Raw genomic sequence first — 21,000 nt, 5'->3', positions numbered from 1 at the left:
GCCGCTGGCCCAGCACCTCGGGCTGAGGGCACCGCGGGAGAGCCCGCCTGGCCTCTGTGCCACTGCCGAGGAAACGTTCCCAGCCCCGGCCGTGCATGACGCAGGGCTTTGCCTGCCAGCAGCTGTAAACAAGGAATGATGGCCTCATCGCATCCCAGATGCTCAGCGTGCTTTCTCTGTCGAGTGACTGATTCGGGAGAGGGATGGCAGCTAGCGCCAAGGCGGGACACAGGCCTGCTGCCCTGCAGCCCTGCACAAGGCACAGACAAAGCCCGCAGCACCCTCAAAAACTCTGGGAACGTTCAAGATTCAACACCTTACACCATCTCTGACAGTAGCAGAATATAAGGGAAGGGGCTGAGCTCTAGGTTTCACTACCGTTGAGCAGACACCACCCACAGCATGGGGAGCAGGTCCTGGGGCACAGAGCCAAGGCCAGGCTCAGCCCCACACCGTGGGCAGTCTCTGAGGAAGACTGAGCAGGAAGGCTCTGAGGAAGAGCTCAGTCCTCAGCTGTGCCTCTGACACGGCTGGCAGGGGAGCAGAGCAGGCCCCGCTCTGGACACAGACACTTGTCTCCACAGCTGCCACCCCGAGCACCCACCACAGCTCCTGCTGCCCCTGTCACGGCTCCCTTCCTTCAGGGACAGCCCCACCAGCAAATGGGTTCCCTGTTTCAGCCAGCCAAAGCCATTCTGACTACAGAAGCAAAACCAGTGGCTGAGCTCAGAGGCACACCTGATCCATAACCCTGAGAGCAGCCTAACACCCTCCTCATTGTTTGCCCCCCTCTCCCACAGGGGCAGAGCAGCAGCTCCAGCAACGTGGCAGGATCATAGAGCATGAATGGAGCACCAAGAGGGCCCTGCTGCAGCACCAACACTCATGGACACAGCAGCCACAGCCCAGGTGCTCTGGGAGCAGCAGTGAAGCTGCTGCCACCACAGAGCTGGCAGAGCACAGAGCATAGGACCACAGAGCTGCCACAGCACGGAGAGTGGGGCATCTCCACACAGGTGCACCTGCGGCATCAGGGCACCCACACACCAGAGCCAGAGGCAGGGAGGCCTCCACACTTGGCACTCTAATTTCCTGCTGTAAGCACACCCAGAAATTCACTAATTACACAGAAATAACCACTACTCAGCCAGCAAGTTTACTGATGTCACTAAAATCCCAGCTGAGAAAACCACCGGTTGATCTTTTCAACCACAAACCAGATTCCTAAAGCTGACTCGTAACCAGAAATTCCCAACAACTGACCCGCATAAGAATCAAACTTGGAGGCTTTGTTTTGCTCTCGAATCCACATGCTTTCCAATCTGCATTAAATGCTTTATTTCAACAGAGAACCAGAGTATTAGAGTCACTGTTAATTCAGTTTCTGTCTATGGGTGTACCTGCTATAACACCTGTGCCCACTACTGATTCTTTAAATAATCACATCTTTAATTCTTTAAAGACACACGTAGCTTAAAATATCCAAAGGACATTTCAGACACATCTTCTATACCAGAAGCTATACACTTAATTCTGAGAAATCATGGCATTTTCACTCATATTTGTTCTTTTTATTTTGCATGTGACAAACATGTATCATTTACAATAGATTTTTTAATGATTTTAATTTTTTTTTCCTATTTTTTAAAACATATAATTAAAGTAAGATTTCATGAATGCATATATTAACTGTTACCAAAGGGAGTTGACAGTAACCATTTGATGTCAAACAGTATTTTTTATGTTTACTTTGTTCCCTAATTGCACATCTAAGTCACTGTGGTCTATTGTGTAAATACATACTCATGCATTTTGTCTACAGTGCCAACAGAGCAAGTGACTTACATAAAGTATGTTCTGTAAGTACTAATGATATGCTAAATCATAAAAAATATTACACAAGAGTGCACAGAAGCAGTGAAGTCTCTTATTTCTACAAAGACACTCTTAAATGACACTTTTGCTTTTAGAATTGGTAGGTTTTAATAAATAAAGGGGATGTAACCACATATACAAAATGTATCTTACTGCAGGAATTGAACAAGATGTAAACTATACATGTTTTAAGCCGACTGCTAACTTTGTTTATAAAGTGTTAATACTTAAACTGTGTACTGAAAATCAACACTTAAAAGCAGGCAAACCTATGCAGCAATGCAAGGAAACTAATGTCAGCACTGATTAAAGCTTGTGATTCTTAGGAGAAGTAATGGTCACCAACGATTATTAATAACTATATCATTAGCTATGTCCTATAGCCTTTACAAGCTGCTTGATTAAACACTGTAGTCAAGCCCTGCACACATTTATCTCTGCTACTCTAATGAAGGCTAAAACTACGGAGATCAATGGTAGAATATTTCAGAAAAAGAACAAGAAGAACCGAAACTTTACTTATACTCTATTTTTGTTTTAAGTTGACTCATACAAGACTTCAGTGTAGCCAAAGAAAAAAATGAGGTCATACTAAGGCCCCCTTGTTCCTGCCTTTTACAGAGGTGTCAAAACATGTAACAGATACAGGGAAATTTCTCTCCTTCTGTGCCCCAAAAGGTACTTGGGAGAAGGTTGCACCTTCCTTTACTGGCTTACAAGATTTAGGCATAAGCACCTGGTAAAACAGGAGCTGCAAACCCAGGCAGGCACACACCACCACACACATTTGTGCAGCCTATTGCATCCTTCCCTCCCTCCAGTACTCTCTGGGAACTCCATAGCTCCATATCTTTCTCACGCTGTCCTCTCCCTAACAGACATCACAGGAGCATGAGGATGGGTTGAACTACAAAGAACAATATTTACCATTATAGTACATGCCATTCCATTACATTCTGCAGTTGTTAATGTTTTTTCACTGTTACTGCATAAAAAGGACGTTAAAACCACAAACTGAAATGGTCAGTTATGTGGGAAAACTCTTATCAACCAGGAAAGCAAAAAAATGGCAAGGTAAAAAATACAGAGACAAAGCAGACCACACACTGAGTCTCAAAAGATATTCAGAACTAAAAGGATGACCACTTTGCATATTACAGACCCCAGCTGGGTGCATCCCCTGCTGACTTCTGTTAGTATGTTGTTCAGATAGATGTAGGCATTTGTGGGAACCATTCTCCCCCAAAGTTATTTCCAGAAACTTGACATTTCATAAAGAAAACTACATCTTCTGCATTCTAAGAGACAAGCACCACGTTCAAATGAGAATGGAGAGTACCTTACAATTGGCATATCTTTTCATATCTCAGATAAGAACTGAACAAAATCCTACTTTATATCACATATTCAACTCATGTTTAGCCATTGAGTTCTCTGTTCATTGAATGAATTTAATTTTACTCATTTTTCCCTGGCTCTGAGGAGCCTTCCTTGAAAACTTGAAACACAAACATTTCTAGGAAAAGTCATCTCTCTGACAAGTTTCATTTTCAAAGCATCTTTGTTTTTCTGATGAAAAGCTGTTCCACTTAAAAACCTTGAGCACCTCTTGTGCCTACAGAAGTGCCACCTGAAGAAGGTCAGCAGTATTAGATTCAGAAGATATGTACCATGCCTGGCAAAGAAATGCTCTAATGCTTGTAGGCCTATATATTAACATAGAGCATACATAGTGTCTGGTTTATAGCCCTTAAAAACTGAGGAAGATTACAAATCATGTGAAGTTCAGCCAATTGTCAAGAGTCTTCTCTCTATCATTACAACTTCTGTGCTGTATCCATGTGCATGTCTACCAGCAAATAGAGCTAAGGCATTTTACATAGAGCAAGGAAGACTGGAATTAGTGTTACAAAGTGGCAATTGAAAATAACTTTCAATAAGACTAATTTGGGTTTGATTTGGCAAAAAAAAGCTGTCTCCAATAGCCAGTCTCTGAGTCATTATTCAGTTTCATCATAGGAAGCTACACTTCCCTTCCTGTGGTAAAAGTACATCTGGTGACTCGGAGGTTATTTGTCTTAAACACTGACCGCTGAACTATTTTACATACCTTAGTAGCTTCACAGACTCAAAAGAGCAATATCAGCAACACAGAAGAAATACTTACTTGATTTTGAGCCACAGGAGGGGGCTATCTGACCATTTGGGCATGTGCACATGTTTGGTCTAGAGCAAAATCCATCCCCACAGGAATGTCTGCAGATTGCTATAAAGAAAACATAAATGCCTTTAAAATATGTCTCAAAAACCTCAAACACATAAAAAAACACCTGATAGAAAATTCAGTACCATAACAAATGCCCACAGACTCGTTAAACTGCATACAACAGATCCCAAAACAGTTCCTCCTGTTCATCTGCATCTTTACAGGGGTAGCTAAGACCTAGACTTTCACCATCTGCTATGAAAAGGTCTGGGAACATGCCACAGGCCACACTAGATCTGGGGAGATTTCCTTGGCAAAGTGAAACTGTTGTCCATTTTACCAGACTACTCTTGGAGGAAGGATGACACTGAGGCAGCATTACAATGCTTCCTTTATTTCTGCACCACACACAAACAAGAGCAGTAATTCCCATCCAACAGCACATTGCCACAGTATCTCTGGAGAGAGTCTTATCAGCCCTGGGCAAAGTGCCTTTAGGAGTTATTTCTGGTATGCTGTTCTACTACACATGAATATGCCTATGGCACTATCATGTATGCATACATTTATATCCCTACATACACATTTCAGGGATATGGTCCAAAGAAGCAGAGAAAATGTACTTGCTGGCCTGATGCTGTTGCCTCCTTCCATTAACTTAAATAGATTAGCATATTCTGCTCATTCCTGAGAGTTCACACACCTCTTGGAACCCTTTTACCACAGACTTAAACAGAACGTGTGGATGAGATTAATCTTTTGTCGAATACTGGTATCACATCACTGTGTTGTAGCCCACGAAACTTTGTATATTAGCTTAATATATTTTAAATGGTAAAGCAATCATGTACAGCTGCTATTGAAAACATACAGAAACACACTGAAGTTCTGGTATACAATTAAAAATACCCTGAGACATAGAGGGACAAAGATAAACCTCAGTCATAACACATAACTAGATTAACTTACGGACTATGCATTGGTTTCCTCCAGGTAAAGTTTTCCATCCAGGGCAGCAGTAGGCATTGTAACGTGATCCACACACATTTGGTCTGGGGAAAAAAAAAAAAAAGGATGAATTCTTATTTTTACTCAGAAATATGTCTTAAAAGTAGAGGCATAATACAGAAAGAGTAAATCACTGCAATATACATGCCAATAACTAAATTGAGAAGTGTTGTGTGTTTTCAGCCTGTAGTTTTTGGGCTTTTTAGGTAACATACACTTTTACAAAATAAAGATTACATTACAGGCACAAAATCAAATCAGTAACATCTGAACAACAGGAACAGAATAGGCAACCCTTGTCTCACATCACTCCATATCTGAAGAAGTAACCATAAAGGTTATTTGAGCAAAACTCACATTTAAATACAAAATCAGGGATCCCATCCACCATCATCAATAAGCACAAGTCAAATCTAGTGCTCTTTGAGTGGTAATTTTTAAGTTTCTTGTTGCTTTCTCTTCTTTAAAGCACTATTACTGTTCCCTGTTTTGTCCATGAACAAAACTATGTGTGTGTGAGTGAAATGTGCCAACAAGAATATTAGCCAAATAAATGAGTCAAAATATGTTAATTCTTCATTAGGAAAAATTGCTTGCTACCAAAAACAATCAAGGACATGGGTGTATGTAGTGATAGCATCCTAGGAAAGGAGTACAATGGGCCAACTGCCCTCCTTAAATGATGTATCCTCAGGAAATTTTCTTTCCAAACCATTTCTCTCATCCACATTTACCCTGTTAAATTACTTTATTACAAGAGTTTGCAATGAAAGCTGACATGACACCATTCCTATCATGATTTTACTGGTAAAAATAGAGAAGTTGAAATTATTCTATGTCCCTCATAGATAATAGGGGTTTCTTAATCTATCTTGTCCTGTTTATTTAATGCATCTATCAAGGCAAATAAAGCTAGTTAGAATAGCTGCAAAAATGGGAATATGTGCCTTCTTTTGTCTTATGTTTAAAAACCTTAGCAGAGGAAACTTTTACAACATCTACTAATATTGTGAGCAATTACTCAATAGTAGCTATAAACTTCCTAGGAACTGCTTTATTAAAATATTGTATACAGATCAGAGCCAGATTTAAGTGTTTACTGTTTCAGGAAGGGTTTTCTATTATTATTTTGTCGCTGGTCTTTCAGAAAGTTCTTCATTCCTACGATTGCAATGTCTAAGTAAACAATAGTTACTTCATATGGTGAGGCAACTTAAGACAAACAATCTCAATATATACAAACATTTCTTTATGCACGTTTTCTGACTAACAAAAGTCTTATACTGTATTTATTTAGGGATATGCATTGCTAATGCAATTTCAAGTATTCTGATTACACCAATTTCAGTGACATCTACTCTTTCCAACTAAGTGCTTGGCCTGAAACTACTTAAGTCAAAGCAAGCACTACCATTACCTTCCACTGGCTCTGGATAATTACAAAGTAGCAACTGAGGTGAATGTGAACAACACAATTGGACTTGTTGCAGGGTCCTTCCTCCTTCCTGCAATTGGTGTTACAGACTCAAAGTCTTATTCATTTAATTCCAATGTATTCAGTTTTAGTAATGTCAGCTACTTCCCTGCAGGGCTATAACCATGTAACTTTCCTAGAGTTCCCTGTTCATCAATGCCAAATGTTGCTCCACAATCATCTGCCAAGTAAGACTGGCAAGCAGACAAGTAAGATTGCTTTTCACCTTCTCCAGTCAGAAGAAATAATGGAACTTATTAAGACAGACAGAATGGATTTGTTGCTACCTGTTACAGCCTATAGCCATAAACCACCCATTTCTGATTCCAGTTGGTGAGGATCTATTGAAAGCTGAAATAAAGTGATGTTTTATGTACTCTGTCAAATTTCAGTCTCAGCAAATACGTGGCTTTGGGGACCATCTGGTCCATGTTAAGAGTCAGGAGCAGATTTCTGTGTCACAGAGAAACCTGGTTTCGAAAATCTTTTTCCAAAATGGAACTCCAGAAAACCTAGATGTGCCAGCAACCATGAAGTCAGAGACCCTGAGAGCCTTGAAGCTGTCCACAGGGTAGGTTAAGCCACACACCCAGGAGGCTCCAACTCAGATGCAGCATGCTTAGCTTTGGAGGGACAAAAAAAAAAAGGGAAAAAAAAAAGCCATCAAACTGTACTTCTATGGAACAGTTTGAGCCTGACAAGTGCATTTTCCAGTGGAACACATTTTCGTCAGAAAGCTGCTGTCTAGCTTATAAAAGAAACCTATATTGAAGTCTGAATGCTACTTCTTTGAGACAGAGGGAGTGTTCTTAAATCACGCATATTTGTAAAGTGACTTTGAAAATAATTAATTTTGAAGGTTAAATTCGTTGATATTTATGAGGTGATCAGACACTATAGCAATAAATCCCCACAAATAAATAAATATTCAAGGGAATAATAAATAATTTACCTCATGTAAAATCATGGAAACCATTAATCAATTTGTAAAGGCTCTATCACGGTACTTACCTTAAACAGTTACCCACTTTGTGTTAAATAGAGCATATTTTCCTGCTGATATTATAAGCTATGAATACGAAAGCAGTGTTTTATATACTTATGAAACTGTTTTCCTGGACAGCACTACAAACGGAATGCCGTTATGAAACCTGATTTGTAGTGATGAAATAACCAAGAACACATCTATACACACTCAAACCACCTACAGCACCTTCCTTTCACTCCAAAGCCCAGAGAAGAGAGAATATCAGAACAAAGCTGTTACCATTGCAATAAAAAAAAAAAAAAAGACAAGTCTTTAATTTTATTTTAGGGTCAACTTAATGAACTTGTAAAGTATAAAAAGATCTTTGTAATGGCATGGTGCTGAGAGACAGGATGGCTGATGCTCAGAGTTTCATCAAAGATGTCCAAAGTAAACAAGCTATTAAGCCTTTGATTAATGATATGCAAGTAGAAATTCAGTAGCAAAGTTAGCCGAATAATTATCAAAAGACATTAGACATTAGTCATCAACTAGAAGAGTCTTGGAACAGCAGAGAGAAGAAAGTTCATCTGGAAATTCTGAAAACTACAGCTTGAGAGTGATAGATTTGCATACATATTGACAGCATCTGTATGCACCAAACTAGAAGATATTCTTCTTCAGAAAAAACCACAGGGACCCTAGATCCCATTAGGAAGTAAAGTCTTGTCTGTCCTTTCCCAACACGTGGGGAATGAGCCTGGGCTGAACTGTGACATTTGCTCCTTGAGATGGACACAAGTCGTCCTGCCCGGTCAGCGCGCTGATGCAGCACAGCCTCCGTCTGTCACACTCTCTCAAATAAAAGGTCTCCCTTTTCCACGGGGCAATACTGATGTCACCCACGGAAAGGACCAACAAGGTCTGTCCCTCCCGTGCTTCCAGAGCCCTGTCTCAGCAGGGATGCGTGGCTGCCCGGCTGCCCCGAACTGCAGCCCTCACCCAGGCACTGCGGGTGCGTTTGCGGAGCAGGTACACAGAGGTAAAACAATCAGAAGCAAATCATGCTAGGGTTGGCAGAGTCTTCTTATCAGCTATAACCAGGCAGCAAGGACACGTGACAGCCAGAGAAGTGAAGGAGGTGTTCAAAAGCCCAGTGTGAAGCTGACAGCAGCGAACAGCCAGCCCGGGAGTGGCAGGGATGCCTCCGGCACTGGGACTGTCCTCTCCGGGGTCCCGGCAGAGGCACGGTGGGAGCCCCGTGCTGCAGCCTGCCAGGGGGAAGGGCTAATTCTGTACATCCCCACTGTGCCCTGCCGGTGACCCCTCGAGGAAATTACAGCCCTCTCCAGAAGAAAGCATTGCCCATCTGCAACTCCCATGGGAGGAAGAGTTTCTGGCACTGCTGTGAGCGAGGCTTCAGGCAGAAATTTTGTCAGCAGCACTGCCATGCACCGGCCAACGCTGGCGTAATCCGCACTGAATCAAACCCAAAGCACGGGTCTCAAATAAATTAGACAGAGACCAGAGAGAGTGGGTAGAGAGCAGCTGAGGGAGCAAGAAAAACAGCTGATCACCAGTTAGAGCTGAGCTGAGATGCACAGATACTGGGAAGGGCTTCTTATCGCTCCCTCAATGCATTTTCCTCTCCCTAGGAAAATACACAGGGATTCTTCTTCGCAAGAGAACATTTCATGAACAATTTCTATTAACTGTTTGGCTGCAGCAGTTAGCATATGTTTAACATAATGTAGGAAGACCCAGTTTTCTGGCAGAAAAATACAATTTAAAGCAATATCATCAGCCAATGGTTATATTTAGATAAACCTTTGCCTACTTTTTTTCTTATGTGGGTAACTCTGGTAGCTGCTAAAACTGTACCCAGAACTATTTGCTGATCATTTCCACATAAAATTGGAGTGATGCTTCAATGCTTGCATTAGGGAGTTAAAAAGAATGACAAACTGTACCTGAAAAAATGGGAGGCTGGTCTTAAAAATGTGCTTGTCTGAATCCAACCAGTGTAATAAGAAATACTAGTTAAGGATCCAGAACGTGAAGATGAAGAGCTTTTAACAGCAGGTTTCAAGAGACACAAAACCAGATCTATACCTTTCACTGAAAACCAGCTTTATGCACCTGCCTAAACTTCTGAGTGTCTCAGAGTAAATACTAAACGTACGGAGTGGCTCAGCTCAGCTGCTCCACTGGAGTTTTACACAGCTTTCCCACAGAATCAAGAACTCCCAGTGCTAGAGATAGTCCAAACTTCAGGGGACACAGCCCTGAACATCCTGATTTGAGTTCACCCTGCTCTGAGTAGGGGGTGGACCACACAGCCTTCCAAGATCTCTCCTCACCTAAATGACAGAAGCCAAGTATGCCTAAATTACAGGTCAGAATCTAAAGCACCTCTTTAACTGTGCTGGCACCTAGCCCTCCTCCAAGGAGCAGCCAACAAAGCAGAACTGGGAAGGGAAGATCTGGCTCCTAGTGGGATGCAGCAGTAACAGCTACAACACGACAGGCAGCTGTCTCAAGCCACCTGCAACCCTGACACACCCCTGTGCATCAAGCCCTAAGGAAAAAGCCTGGTTGTGCTTTGAACTCACCACTTTCAGCAAGTACATCCACAAACCGAAAAATTTAATTGTGCATGCAATGAAGTCAAAACCACAAACACAGGTCTGCATTTCACACGCACAAGGCTGATTTCCAGGTACCTCAAGTAGTTTAAACAGGGATTTCTTTTCTGTTGTTTAGCTAAATATTATAAAAATTGGATGTTTTTATCACTGTGCCCCTTTTAACCATTCAGTGAAGATCACTGAGAAGTCTTGAAGCTATTTATTTCAACAGTATAAAAGGAAAACCTAGGAATCCATGCTAGGCTCTGAAACAAACACAAAATTTAGCTTCTATTACACTATAAAGAATAAGCATGCATTTTTAAGCAAAATATATTTTTTACATACAAAGGATTGCATCTGATGTACTCATTTTTACACTGCAATAAGCAAGCCTGGGCCATGCAGAGAGCCTAATATGATAACTATTTCTCACTCTGACAGTAAGGATACCGCTGTCCCAGAATCCTGGCTCAGTTCAACTAAAAAAATAACATGCTGAGCAGCTCTACGGGTATCTTTGGCTCTGGCCTATGTGCAAGTCAAGAGTTCAAAATGACATGCAAGTTTCCTGCAGCAACACTGAACACTTTTCTAACCCTAACCTCCATCACACTGTGACAGCTAAATACAGCAATTCAACAACAGCATTTGACATTAAGAGAATTCTTCCGCGCTTGCTCTGAAAATCCAGCCCTGTCTTTTGCAGGGACACGCTCATCTAACCTGACAGCCAGGCATTGTTCTCATTCATAGCCAGGGACAGACGCGTTTCTGGCATGTATTCCTTCATTGTTCCACTTGAGAATGTCAACGGGTCCAGCTCAAAACCCGTCTACATGGCTGTATAAGACACATTAAGTACAAGTATGTCACAACAAGAAACTATCTGCCAGGACAGACAAGTGCAGCGGGTAAACAGAAAGGATCCATCAGGTACTTTCTTAAAACAAACACAGCCAAAACAAACAAACTAAAAAGATATATTCAGGGGACAAGAAGTCTTTTCTATCGGGTAGCACCAAACAATATCCCATGGGAAATGGATGTAACTGCAGGCTAAGGCAATGCTTAGCTGTCCAAATGTCACTTCCAACAGGGGAACAGGGAGAGATCATTCCACACCTCCAGGTCTACTTCCCACACTCACCATGTACCCACTAATGGCTACGGAGGAGGAAAACCTCTAGTTTCCCGAAAGAAAGCACATAGGGAACTCAGGATTTCCCCAGCCCATGCCCAAGCTGAGCAGCAGCACAAGGGCTGGTGTGGGGCACACTGGCCAGCCAAACCCAAGGCCAGCCAGCCCCTTGCTGAGGCTTCCCTGCAGGCTGCAGGTTGTGTTGATGCCACCCACCATCCCTACCACGGAGGAAACTCAGTCCTTTAGGGAGTCTCCTAATCCTGACACTTGCATCAATACTGTCAGAGGATGCCCTTAAGTGCTAAGCAATACTATTAATTTGTGTATTAAGTACTTTCCCTTAGGCTACTGAAGATTTATTTTAGGTACATTATCACTGCTTCTCCTCCTCCTTTCACTACACACTATTCTATCCTTTGTCTATCTCCTTGCTCCCAGTGACTCCCCGTTTTCTAAAGCCCAGTTACTTGCATATCTGCCACAAAGAAACAGGACAACCCTGTTGATACACATCCCACTGTATCTGTTCAACTTTAGTTCAGCTTGTCCTAGCAGACACTGGTAATTTACTCTGTACACAGGGAAGAGGAAAAAGATGGAATATTAGTGGGAAAAACAAAGAAGGAGAAAGAAGACAGGAAAATAACGTTCCTGAAAGGAAACAAATTTTAGTTTGAAGCCTCAGCTGAACATCACTGGTTATTCTGATGTCCTCCAGCAAAACATGAGAGAGAGGGAAGCTTGAAAAAGAGGATGAAAATTATTAAGACTGTAGACAAAAGAACTGTGGCTTTCATTTGGTATTTCTGAGGCTATAATGGTCATGAATCATTTCATAAAATGAGAAGTAGAAAGGAAAACAACAGATTCTCCAGCAAGTCAACATTGAAAATATTTTTCCAGATAAAAGCTAGACCTCCTTCATACTTCAGTGAAGATCTATAAGCAAAACCAGAAGGCAAAGGTTTTAATTTAACAGGCCACATTTTACATCCCAATGTACCTTCCAAAGAAGAACCCAACTTTACTGAACTGTTCCAAAAAAACAAATGGTTGTCCTCATGCCTCTATCGGCACACCAGCCTTAGCATGAATGAGGCTGTTCAGTAGGTCTGAAATCCTTTCTAAAAAATTAAATAAATAAAATTAGGTGGGAAAGTCAGAATGGATGAGAAAACAACTGAGGGAGAAATGTAAGATCAAAAAGCTACAAATACATTTCCCAGCATAGTGCAATGGTTAATCAGAAACACTCCAGGCCACAATTGCTCCACTCCACAAAAACACTTACTGAGTCTGGGGAGTAAGACCAAAGTGAGACATGCATCTATATCCTCTTTATCTTTAGGGTTCAGTATGGACTTGAAGAAGAATGACATGGGAGGCAATCTCATTGCAAAACAAACAAGCTAATTATTACTTTCTTACTATTTTCATATGTGCAAATTCAAAGATCTCAAGGTCCTAAAGACTTGTTTAAATCAAGATGTCCTCCTATTACCCAACGTCTACCACATTTCTACCAAGAGCAGGTTTTCCTAATGATCCATACAGCTAAATAGTTGGGGTCTTTCATTTTGGGTAATACTGTTCTAACAATCACAGGCTGCTCAGTCCATGAACGTATTTAGAGTGACCCTTGTCAAAAACTGTACTGAACTTCACACACTGAACATTCAAGTTTGGAAGAGGAATGACAAAGGCTGTCCTGAGCAGCAATGCTGAGCAACACACCACAGGAAAGGAAAATAAGCATACAGGGAAACAGAAGCTGCACTCTTATTTGATAAGGATGACTGTAAGTGAAGCTGACAGATGGACTGTTCTTGCCAAGTTCTAAACCAGAGATCCTCCCTTTGCTCCCACATAAACTGAGAGCAACCTGATGCTTACTTCAAGTCTGCATCTGCTAGCCCAGCACAGCCCCAAAGGTTCCAACACTGCTGTGTGAAGCTGCACATAGAGTAAAAGCTTATCCAGGGACCAAGGCAAACAGACCCAGATGACATCCCACTTGATGAACAGGTTGATGAACTTTTGGAATCACCATTGAACACAAAATGTATCCTGTGCTGGCTAACAACAGGGAAGAAGTCTACTTTCATAAATCTCAAGTAGGCTCTTGACTGAGCAAAGTGCAGCTATGCCTTGCCAGAGTTTCTTCTGTCTCCTTTAAACAATTCTGTCAGGAAACCTGCACTGCAAACTGCAAATTACTGCACCCTGCTCCAACAAGACAAACCTTCTGAAGGTGCCGTTCTTCTCCCAACCCTTTATGCACCCAGTTTCTAAAGACACTACACCCCATCAATGAAAGTTCAACTGAACACCAGTAAACTGAGATCAGAAAGTCTCCAGAAAGACACCACCACACACAATATTAGATAATCGCACAACAAATCCACAAAAGACAATTATTACCTGGAGCACAAAGAAACAAAGTATGACATCTCTTGTGTTCCAAGTAAGGGCTGTGGGGTTAATCTGTTTCTAACCTGCCAAGCAATTAAATCATAGCAACAATCAGCCTTAAAAGACCCCTCAGGATGTAGGGCAGCAAGGTACCTTCCTGCAATGGGACACAAAGAGACAATCCTGGCATGAAATACATGAAAGCCACCATAGGCCAGCTGTGATTGGTCCTGCAGCATGTGGGGCAGTGTATCAGGCCAGCCTGACACAGCCAAGAGCCATGCAGACAAAAATGAATTGATAGATAAATGAGAGGAAGAAAGGAAAATAATTACGACCAGTCTTGTGCTCCTGATCTTCAACATGTCATCTTAGCACAGTGGTGCTAGGTCATAGGCAAGCTGCTTCATCTTAGTCTCCCAGGCTGACTTTACATTTCCAAAACAATCTTGTTTCATACAGTACATCATGAATGATGCTACACTGTTTATTGTAGCCTTTTTCCTCTGTTTGCACTATTTATGACCTCATACCATCAAATGGCAAGAAAGTATTTATCTAATGTATTTAGGAGAGGCACATAGTGCTTCAAAACCATTTGTGTCCCACTAAAATATAATAAGAGAAAAGATCACAGAGAGGAAGAGTGGCTAAACTGTTGGTAACAGAATCACATGTGCCTTGGAGCCTCCCCAGTGAAAGGCAGACAGACTACAACAGACAACTCACCAAGAATTTTAACAACAGGTTTCACTGGCCCAAAATTAACAAAGTCCTAATTCTGCACTACAAACCAGAGAGGCCTAGAAGTCTATCCCCAAAACTGATGAACTAGAATTGGAACTAAGGCTGTGCCTTTTAAAGAGATGGTGTCAAAAAGACAGAACTTGGAAATCTGAATGGAGACTGCAAGGACAACAAATCCCTGAAGATTATTTACTGTTTACTGTTTTCCTTCTGCTCTACAAAGTCACACCTACATCAAATCACATCATACTGAAAGAGAGGAAACACATATATGAGGCACAGTGCCAATATCAATGAACTTATCTCACTCTGGACGTAGATTTCCAAGGAAACAAGAGAACAGCACCACAACCATTGGCAAATTAACTCAAAGAGGTGCAGAATATTAACACGATGTGCTGTTGCCATGGACTTCACTTTTCACACTAGGATGAGCTGGAATAAAGTTGTTCATCCTCCATGTAAGCTTTACCCCATAGCTGCAGAGGACTGGAAGGAGGCCAGCCATGCCACCTGGAAGCCAGGTGAGTGCTTCAGCACATAAAGTATTACAGCAACTTGCATGTATTTTTAATTAAGTTTTTTATTTCCATGTATTCAGGCTGCCTCCTGCTTGCAGAGTGACATTGACAAGGTGTGGCACCAGCAGCTGCCCAGAGGTGTGAAGGCCACAAGTGGCAAGAAAAATGTTTGAGGTTTTTCAGTATAAACAAGTATTTACCAGTACAGAGAGTTTGCTTTTCTTCAGCAGGCTTTTAGTGGTAAATACTGGTTTAAAACGAAAACCAGAAGCCTTAATTATATAGCTGAACACTAGAATTAAGTTATAGATTTATAAGATTTACTCTATTTCAGGGAGCACTAATGCATAAAAAGGGTCAAATCTAACAAAGTTTACTCAAGGAAGAGTATCAGTAAACCTGTGGTCTTCATTTGAGATAACCAAAAGAAACTGGTCCAAAAAGCTCAATCCCTTGTTGAATACCTTTAATCCAAGACTTTTATAAATCATTTTGGAGGCAAGTAGTCTGTTCTGCAATATTCGCTATCATTTCAACTTAATAAAAACAAAGAAATTAAATCATTCTTGCACAAATATATTTGTCTCCTAATTAGAAACATATCAGAATTCAGCTATCTTGAAGAAATTTCAGTTCTTTCAAAATTTCTGCTATTTGTTAGGTAAATCATTGATTTCTTTGGCCATAATACCAAGAAGAGACTAATAAACACGACAAACATTGCTTATAATATTATTAAGAACAGAATGATACTCATTAGTGTTTGAAGTCATCTAGCACCATCAGAAAATGAGAAATCCTAACTGATTCTAAGACCTTTGAGTACAATACTTCTTGTATTCAGGCAAGTACCAATCAAATCACCAGTAAATTATTCTTTACTTTATATTCAGATTATTAAAACACATATGAATGGTTGCCTTCAAGTATATATTGTTTATAAAAAACTTCCCATTCATGGCCAGTTTTGTGGGATTTATTTCTTACAGAAGGGGTAGCAGGATAATTGCTTGATGCCTTATAACTCAATACAGCAACATGAGTGATAAAGTTCTGGGGATATAGGGGAGAAGTGTCTCACTAGCAGTTTATTATTTTAACTTGCTGAATCACAATGGAATCCAGCAACATTTCCACAACCAGAGAGTCAAGTTATGTTTTTTAATAATTACTGCCTTTATTCTGATTGCCTTCCAATCACTTAGAAGCATCAGGCACCACCACATAAATATACACTGCATTAGGCCAAACACAAATGGCATTAAAAGGACTTCACCTCTAATGCCTCCACAGCAGGATTGATTCAAACTACATGAGCAGCAAGTGTAAAGTCTTAAAACAAGAGCCTAAGAGGCACTTCCAAATAATTCATAACTATTAAAATTAAAATATGCTTCTAGAATCACGTTATACATTCACACAGCTCACTGCCACAAACAATAAGGCACAGGTCACACAGATGAAAGCAAACATCTCCAGCAGTCAGCAGCTTGCAGTAAAAAATGTTAAGTAGGAAAAATCATGAGAAGTTAAACAGATCTTAGGCTTCTTCATTTTAACATACAAGACCAGTATTCACACACAGACTAACCTCAATGCTTTCAAATGCTATAATAGTCATTATAATCAAACACAAAAAGACTAAGTGTAAAGGGTTTTGTCTTAAAACATATCCCCATATGCCTTACAATCAGAGCAAGAGTTCATTTCAAAATGAAAAGAAAGTCTTAGTCAACGGCAATAACATGAAAATAAAGTCTCCTAGCATCTGTTATGACTTGTATTACAATTATCAGATTCCCAAATGTATTTGTACTGATGAACAAGTTTAAAAAATACTATGTCTTCTTGTAAAATCATATTTTTAGTGTTTTAGTCCTCCAATTACAATGAATAATGTATATACAGTTCCTGTACATTCAAAATGTTTTCCATCTGTCCTTCCAAAGAATTCATTCCAACCTTGTCTGTTAGAATGACAATTCTTTTTATTCACACTGTACAGTACAGTACCACACCTAAGAAAGTGCTCACAACTTCTAAACTGGAAATAACCAGCAGCATTCATCCAACAATGATCAAAATTACTGTCCTCCAAGCAATTTGGGAACTCTGTATTCAGCCTCAAATCAGGGTTACAAAAAAAAGGTGTAACAAGAAACCAAACTCATAATTTGTTTTGTCTTTACTGTATCTCAGTTCATCTGGCGAATTATTACATCCTCGTTAAGAATCTGCTTCCCAGTGACACTCATTAAGATCTGTAATATTCCAAAAACGTGACCAAGATGCCAAATACCTAAAATTTATGTTGACATTATCTCTAGATTTGCAGATTACTAAGCAGATATATAACACAGAGATAATATACAATAAAAGGAAGAATTTTTGCAAAGTACATAAAATATGGAAGGCTTCTATTAAGCTTAAGAATCAACTCATAAGATTAAATACTTACCCCAATTAATTTTAGATTCCAAAAATAATTAACACTTGAAATATCATCCCTGAATGCACTATTATTACTGGCTAAACAGCATCGTTTAGAGTGACAGTTACATACACCAAAGAAATTTTATCCTCAGCTAACATGCCTCTAAATTCCACCAAGTCAGCACAGTGTGCTAGATGGCACACTCTGTGCCACTGAGCAGAAAACGGTGTTAATCAGTTTGGTATAACCTCAGAGTTCTATAACCACAAAGGTTATTAAAACACCTTATTTCACTCCAGATTACAGGCACTTTCTGATAAATGTTCTTCCTTATCATCTTTTATTGCTTGCAATTAGTCCCTCAAACTTTACTGTACATCTTTCTCACCTCCTAGATTTTGTCACATCTACTTTGGATCTGCTTTGTCCAGCTATTTCTTTTGTGAAAAGGTGTAAGGAAATGAAATAAGAGAGTCTGATCCTACAAAATCAGATCCATGAAAAACAATGCTGACAGCTTGCACCCATTTTTGCAGCATGCAGACCTAAATACATAAACCTTTTTCAATCAGGCAAGCATTAAAAAAGCCAAGATTGTATATCCAAATATAGGTAAAAAGTACTATAGAAGTATGAGGAAGTTAGCAAGAAATTAAAGTATATGCATCAAGGCCTCTAACAATAAAGTTGCAATAACTTCTTTTTGAGGAAACGGGGAGGAAAAAGCAAATAGCCTGCATCCCTTACAGAAGCACAACTATTTTAATACAATTTTTGCTACATTTGTCCTCTGTCTGACAACAGAAAAAATCTGGCTATGGGCTGAAAAGGCACACTGGATCACCTGAGAAAGGAAACTTCTTTTTTATTACTTTATTGCAAGCTTTTCACTTCACAGTGAACTACATTTTCAATTGCACATGTACACAATGCCTTTCAGCTGACTTCACAACTATTTTTGCATTGGAAAGGTGTTCCATTAGAACTGGGAAAGGTTTGCCTGATGCAGATTTAGCCTTTAAAAACACCTCTCTGCTAAGCTTGTACCGTAATGTTTCATAAGAAGTTAAACTCTTTTATGTATGGGCTCACTCATACTAGTACTAGACAGTCCACTTGAGAGCAAGATGAACATCACAAAAAGTCCAAGGTGGAGATGAGACAGGACAGCTGATGGACAGGGCATGCTGTGGGCTCCAGGCATCACCGTTATTCTGCTTTAGGCAAAGCAGAAGCGCGGGATGCGGGAGGAATGCACAAACCCGCAGTGTGCCTTTATCTAAGGCCTTCCTAGAAGAAAAATTAGCAACCTCCGCGCTGCTGCGGCTCATCCTCAGGAAGCATCGCCCACCCAGATGGTGGCTGCAGGTCGGAGAGGACCCTGCAGAGCAGCCTGGCCCGCGGGGGGGTCTGGGAGGGTGTCGGGGCTCCACGCCCTGAGCCCTGGCGCTACCCTGCAGTGCTGCAGGCGGCGGCCGGCGCCCCCCAGCCCAAACCGCTCCTCGGTACGGGCAGCCCCTGGGGGGCTTGGGGAGCTCTCGCACCCCTACAGCTCCCACCGTGAAAAGGTTCTGGCTATGGACACACACGGTCACACACACGCAGGCAGATGTGCGCCGGCTGCCCGGGCCGCGCCGCGGCACCCCGGGAGGGGCCGGGACCGCCCCGCACCTACCCTTTGAGCGCGTCGTGCCCGCCGCCGTGCCCTCGCCTCTTGGCCCGGCTCGACCGGCTCTCCTTGGCGCTCGCCCCCTCGGCGTGCCCGGCGGCGGCGGCGCCCGCCTGGGACGCCCACAGCACGGCAACTCCCAGGGCGATCCCCAGCAGCCGCCCCCGCCACATCGCGTCCCCCGAGCCCCCGGGCTGCGAGCGGCCGCTGCCTCCTCTCCGCCGCCGAAGACCGCCGGTCACCGCCGCCCTGTCTCCGACCAGCCTCTCCAAGGCGAGCTGCGAGGGGAGAAATGAGGAGGAAAAGGAGTTAGGGACCGAGGAAAAGCGGCCGCGGCCACCCCGCGCCCCCCGCCGCTTGCCCCCGCGCCCCGGCGCCGTCGGCCCCCGGCCAGCCCGGCGCTATCGCGCCCGCGAGAGGCGGCGGCCGCGGGGGATGGCGAGGGGCTGCCCGGGGCCGCGCGGGCTCTGCCTCCCCTCCGGCAGCATCCGCGGGGGCTCCCGCACCCGCCGCGGACAGACCGCGGCCGCCGCCACCGCTCCCGAAGCCACTCCGGGGCTGGAAGCGTCCCCGGGGCATGAACCCTCCCGGCTGCCCGAGCCGGGCACCGCTAGAGCCGCAGCGGCCGGAGCGCCGCGGGCAGGAGCCCCGCGCCCAGCCCGCCCGCCCGGGAGAAGCCGCTGCGAGGGGCGCGCACCCGCTGGAGCCGCCGCCGCCGCCGGCTGCCGTTCCCGCTGCTGTTCCAGCTGCGGCCGCTGCACCCACCGCTAATCCAGCTGCGGTTCCAGCTGCCCCCTCCCTCCTCCTCCTCCTCCTCCTCCTTTTTCCCCTCCTCTCTCCCCTCCTCTCTAAATATCGCCCGCCCAACACTTTCTCGCGAGAGAGAGGGGAATAAAAATGTTCCCCCACCCCCGAGCCGCCAACCCGGGGGCTCCCGGCGGTGTCCGGACGGCCCCTGGCCCGCTCCGCCGTGGGTCACCTGCGGGCGGCCCGGGGCTGGCGGGATGCTCGGCTCCGAGGGGCTCCCCGGGAGCCGCGGGAAGGGTGCGCTGCTGCCCGGGAGGACGCGGCGCTGCCGCTCCCTCCGCTTCGGAGGCAGCTGCGGCTAGGCAGCGCTGCCAGCTCGGGTTACCCCGCGGGTCCCCGGCTCACACGGCGGCAGAAGCATCAGCGCCTGGGGAGCCTTAATGCTGAGCCAAGTGTGTCAGACGGGAGTGGGGGGGAAGCGAAGGAAGTGCACACGCCTATGCCTCCGAGTAAATGCATATAGAGATGTATATGTAACGGTATCTACCTCCTAGAGGTGCAGCATTTTGCATCTATGGCTTACGAAAAAACATAAAGGTATGTTTCCCTTATAAGGAAAAACAGCAACGATGGTGGCTTTACCGGAGAGGCTGCTGCAGATTGAATAATGCACTTTCTAGTAACTAACATGGCACAGACACCGAGGCACCAAGCCCTTCTGTACCTACTCCTAAATCTCCTCAGCCAGCTCCAGAACAAATTCCTGCCTCATCCTTCTCAAGGAAAGGAAGCCCTGCAGTTTTTATTTATGGTTTTAAAAGAGCAAACCACTACCAACACCTGAAAGGTAGAAAGTTTTTATACCGAAATAGTTGAGGGGGAACACAACACCAAACATTTAATAGTCAGAGTTCAAGCCCAGATTCTATATGCTCCTATCAAGTCACTCTCTGTACCAGGATGATACCATTTCAACACACACAGGAAATACAAAACAAAAAAAAGCAAACCAATTAGACTAAAAGTAAATGATAGTTATGCATTCTGTTGCTGCTCACAAATAAATATTTTGGCAGGAATCTTGGATTTCCTAATTTGCAAGTATTTTCCTTTTTTGTTAGTTTCAGGCAGGTACTGATGGTGAGTGGTTCTATATTATTGAATTGACG

At 43.1% G+C, this 21,000-nt stretch overlaps 1 protein-coding gene across 3 annotated transcripts in view; it reads right to left on the bottom strand.

Annotated features, from left to right (window-relative positions):
• The window catches only part of FBN1 (fibrillin 1), a 143,512-nt gene extending 123,639 nt beyond the window's left edge, over positions 1–19,873 (bottom strand). Inside the window, exons 1-4 of one of the 3 annotated variants that reach the window (XR_014854299.1) lie at positions 19,782–19,872; positions 19,091–19,362; positions 5,051–5,133; positions 4,043–4,141 (exon numbers count right to left, since the gene is read on the bottom strand). Coding sequence is in view for 2 of the 3 variants with exons in the window: in XM_085070587.1 (XP_084926713.1) it covers positions 4,043–4,141; positions 5,051–5,133; positions 19,091–19,257 (349 nt within the window). In the remaining variant the exon portion in view is untranslated. Of the gene's footprint in view, positions 1–4,042; positions 4,142–5,050; positions 5,134–19,090; positions 19,363–19,781 lie in introns of all 3 variants that reach the window. The other 2 variants (XM_085070587.1, XM_085070589.1) reach the window with 2 other exon arrangements.
• Between the last annotated feature and the right edge of the window lie 1,127 nt (positions 19,874–21,000).

Source organism: Lichenostomus cassidix, chromosome 10, assembly GCF_008360975.1.
Source record: "Lichenostomus cassidix isolate B80296 chromosome 10, HeHo_3.0, whole genome shotgun sequence".
Lineage (NCBI taxonomy): Eukaryota > Metazoa > Chordata > Aves > Passeriformes > Meliphagidae > Lichenostomus > Lichenostomus cassidix.
This window is presented reverse-complemented; position numbering and strand designations above follow the sequence as displayed.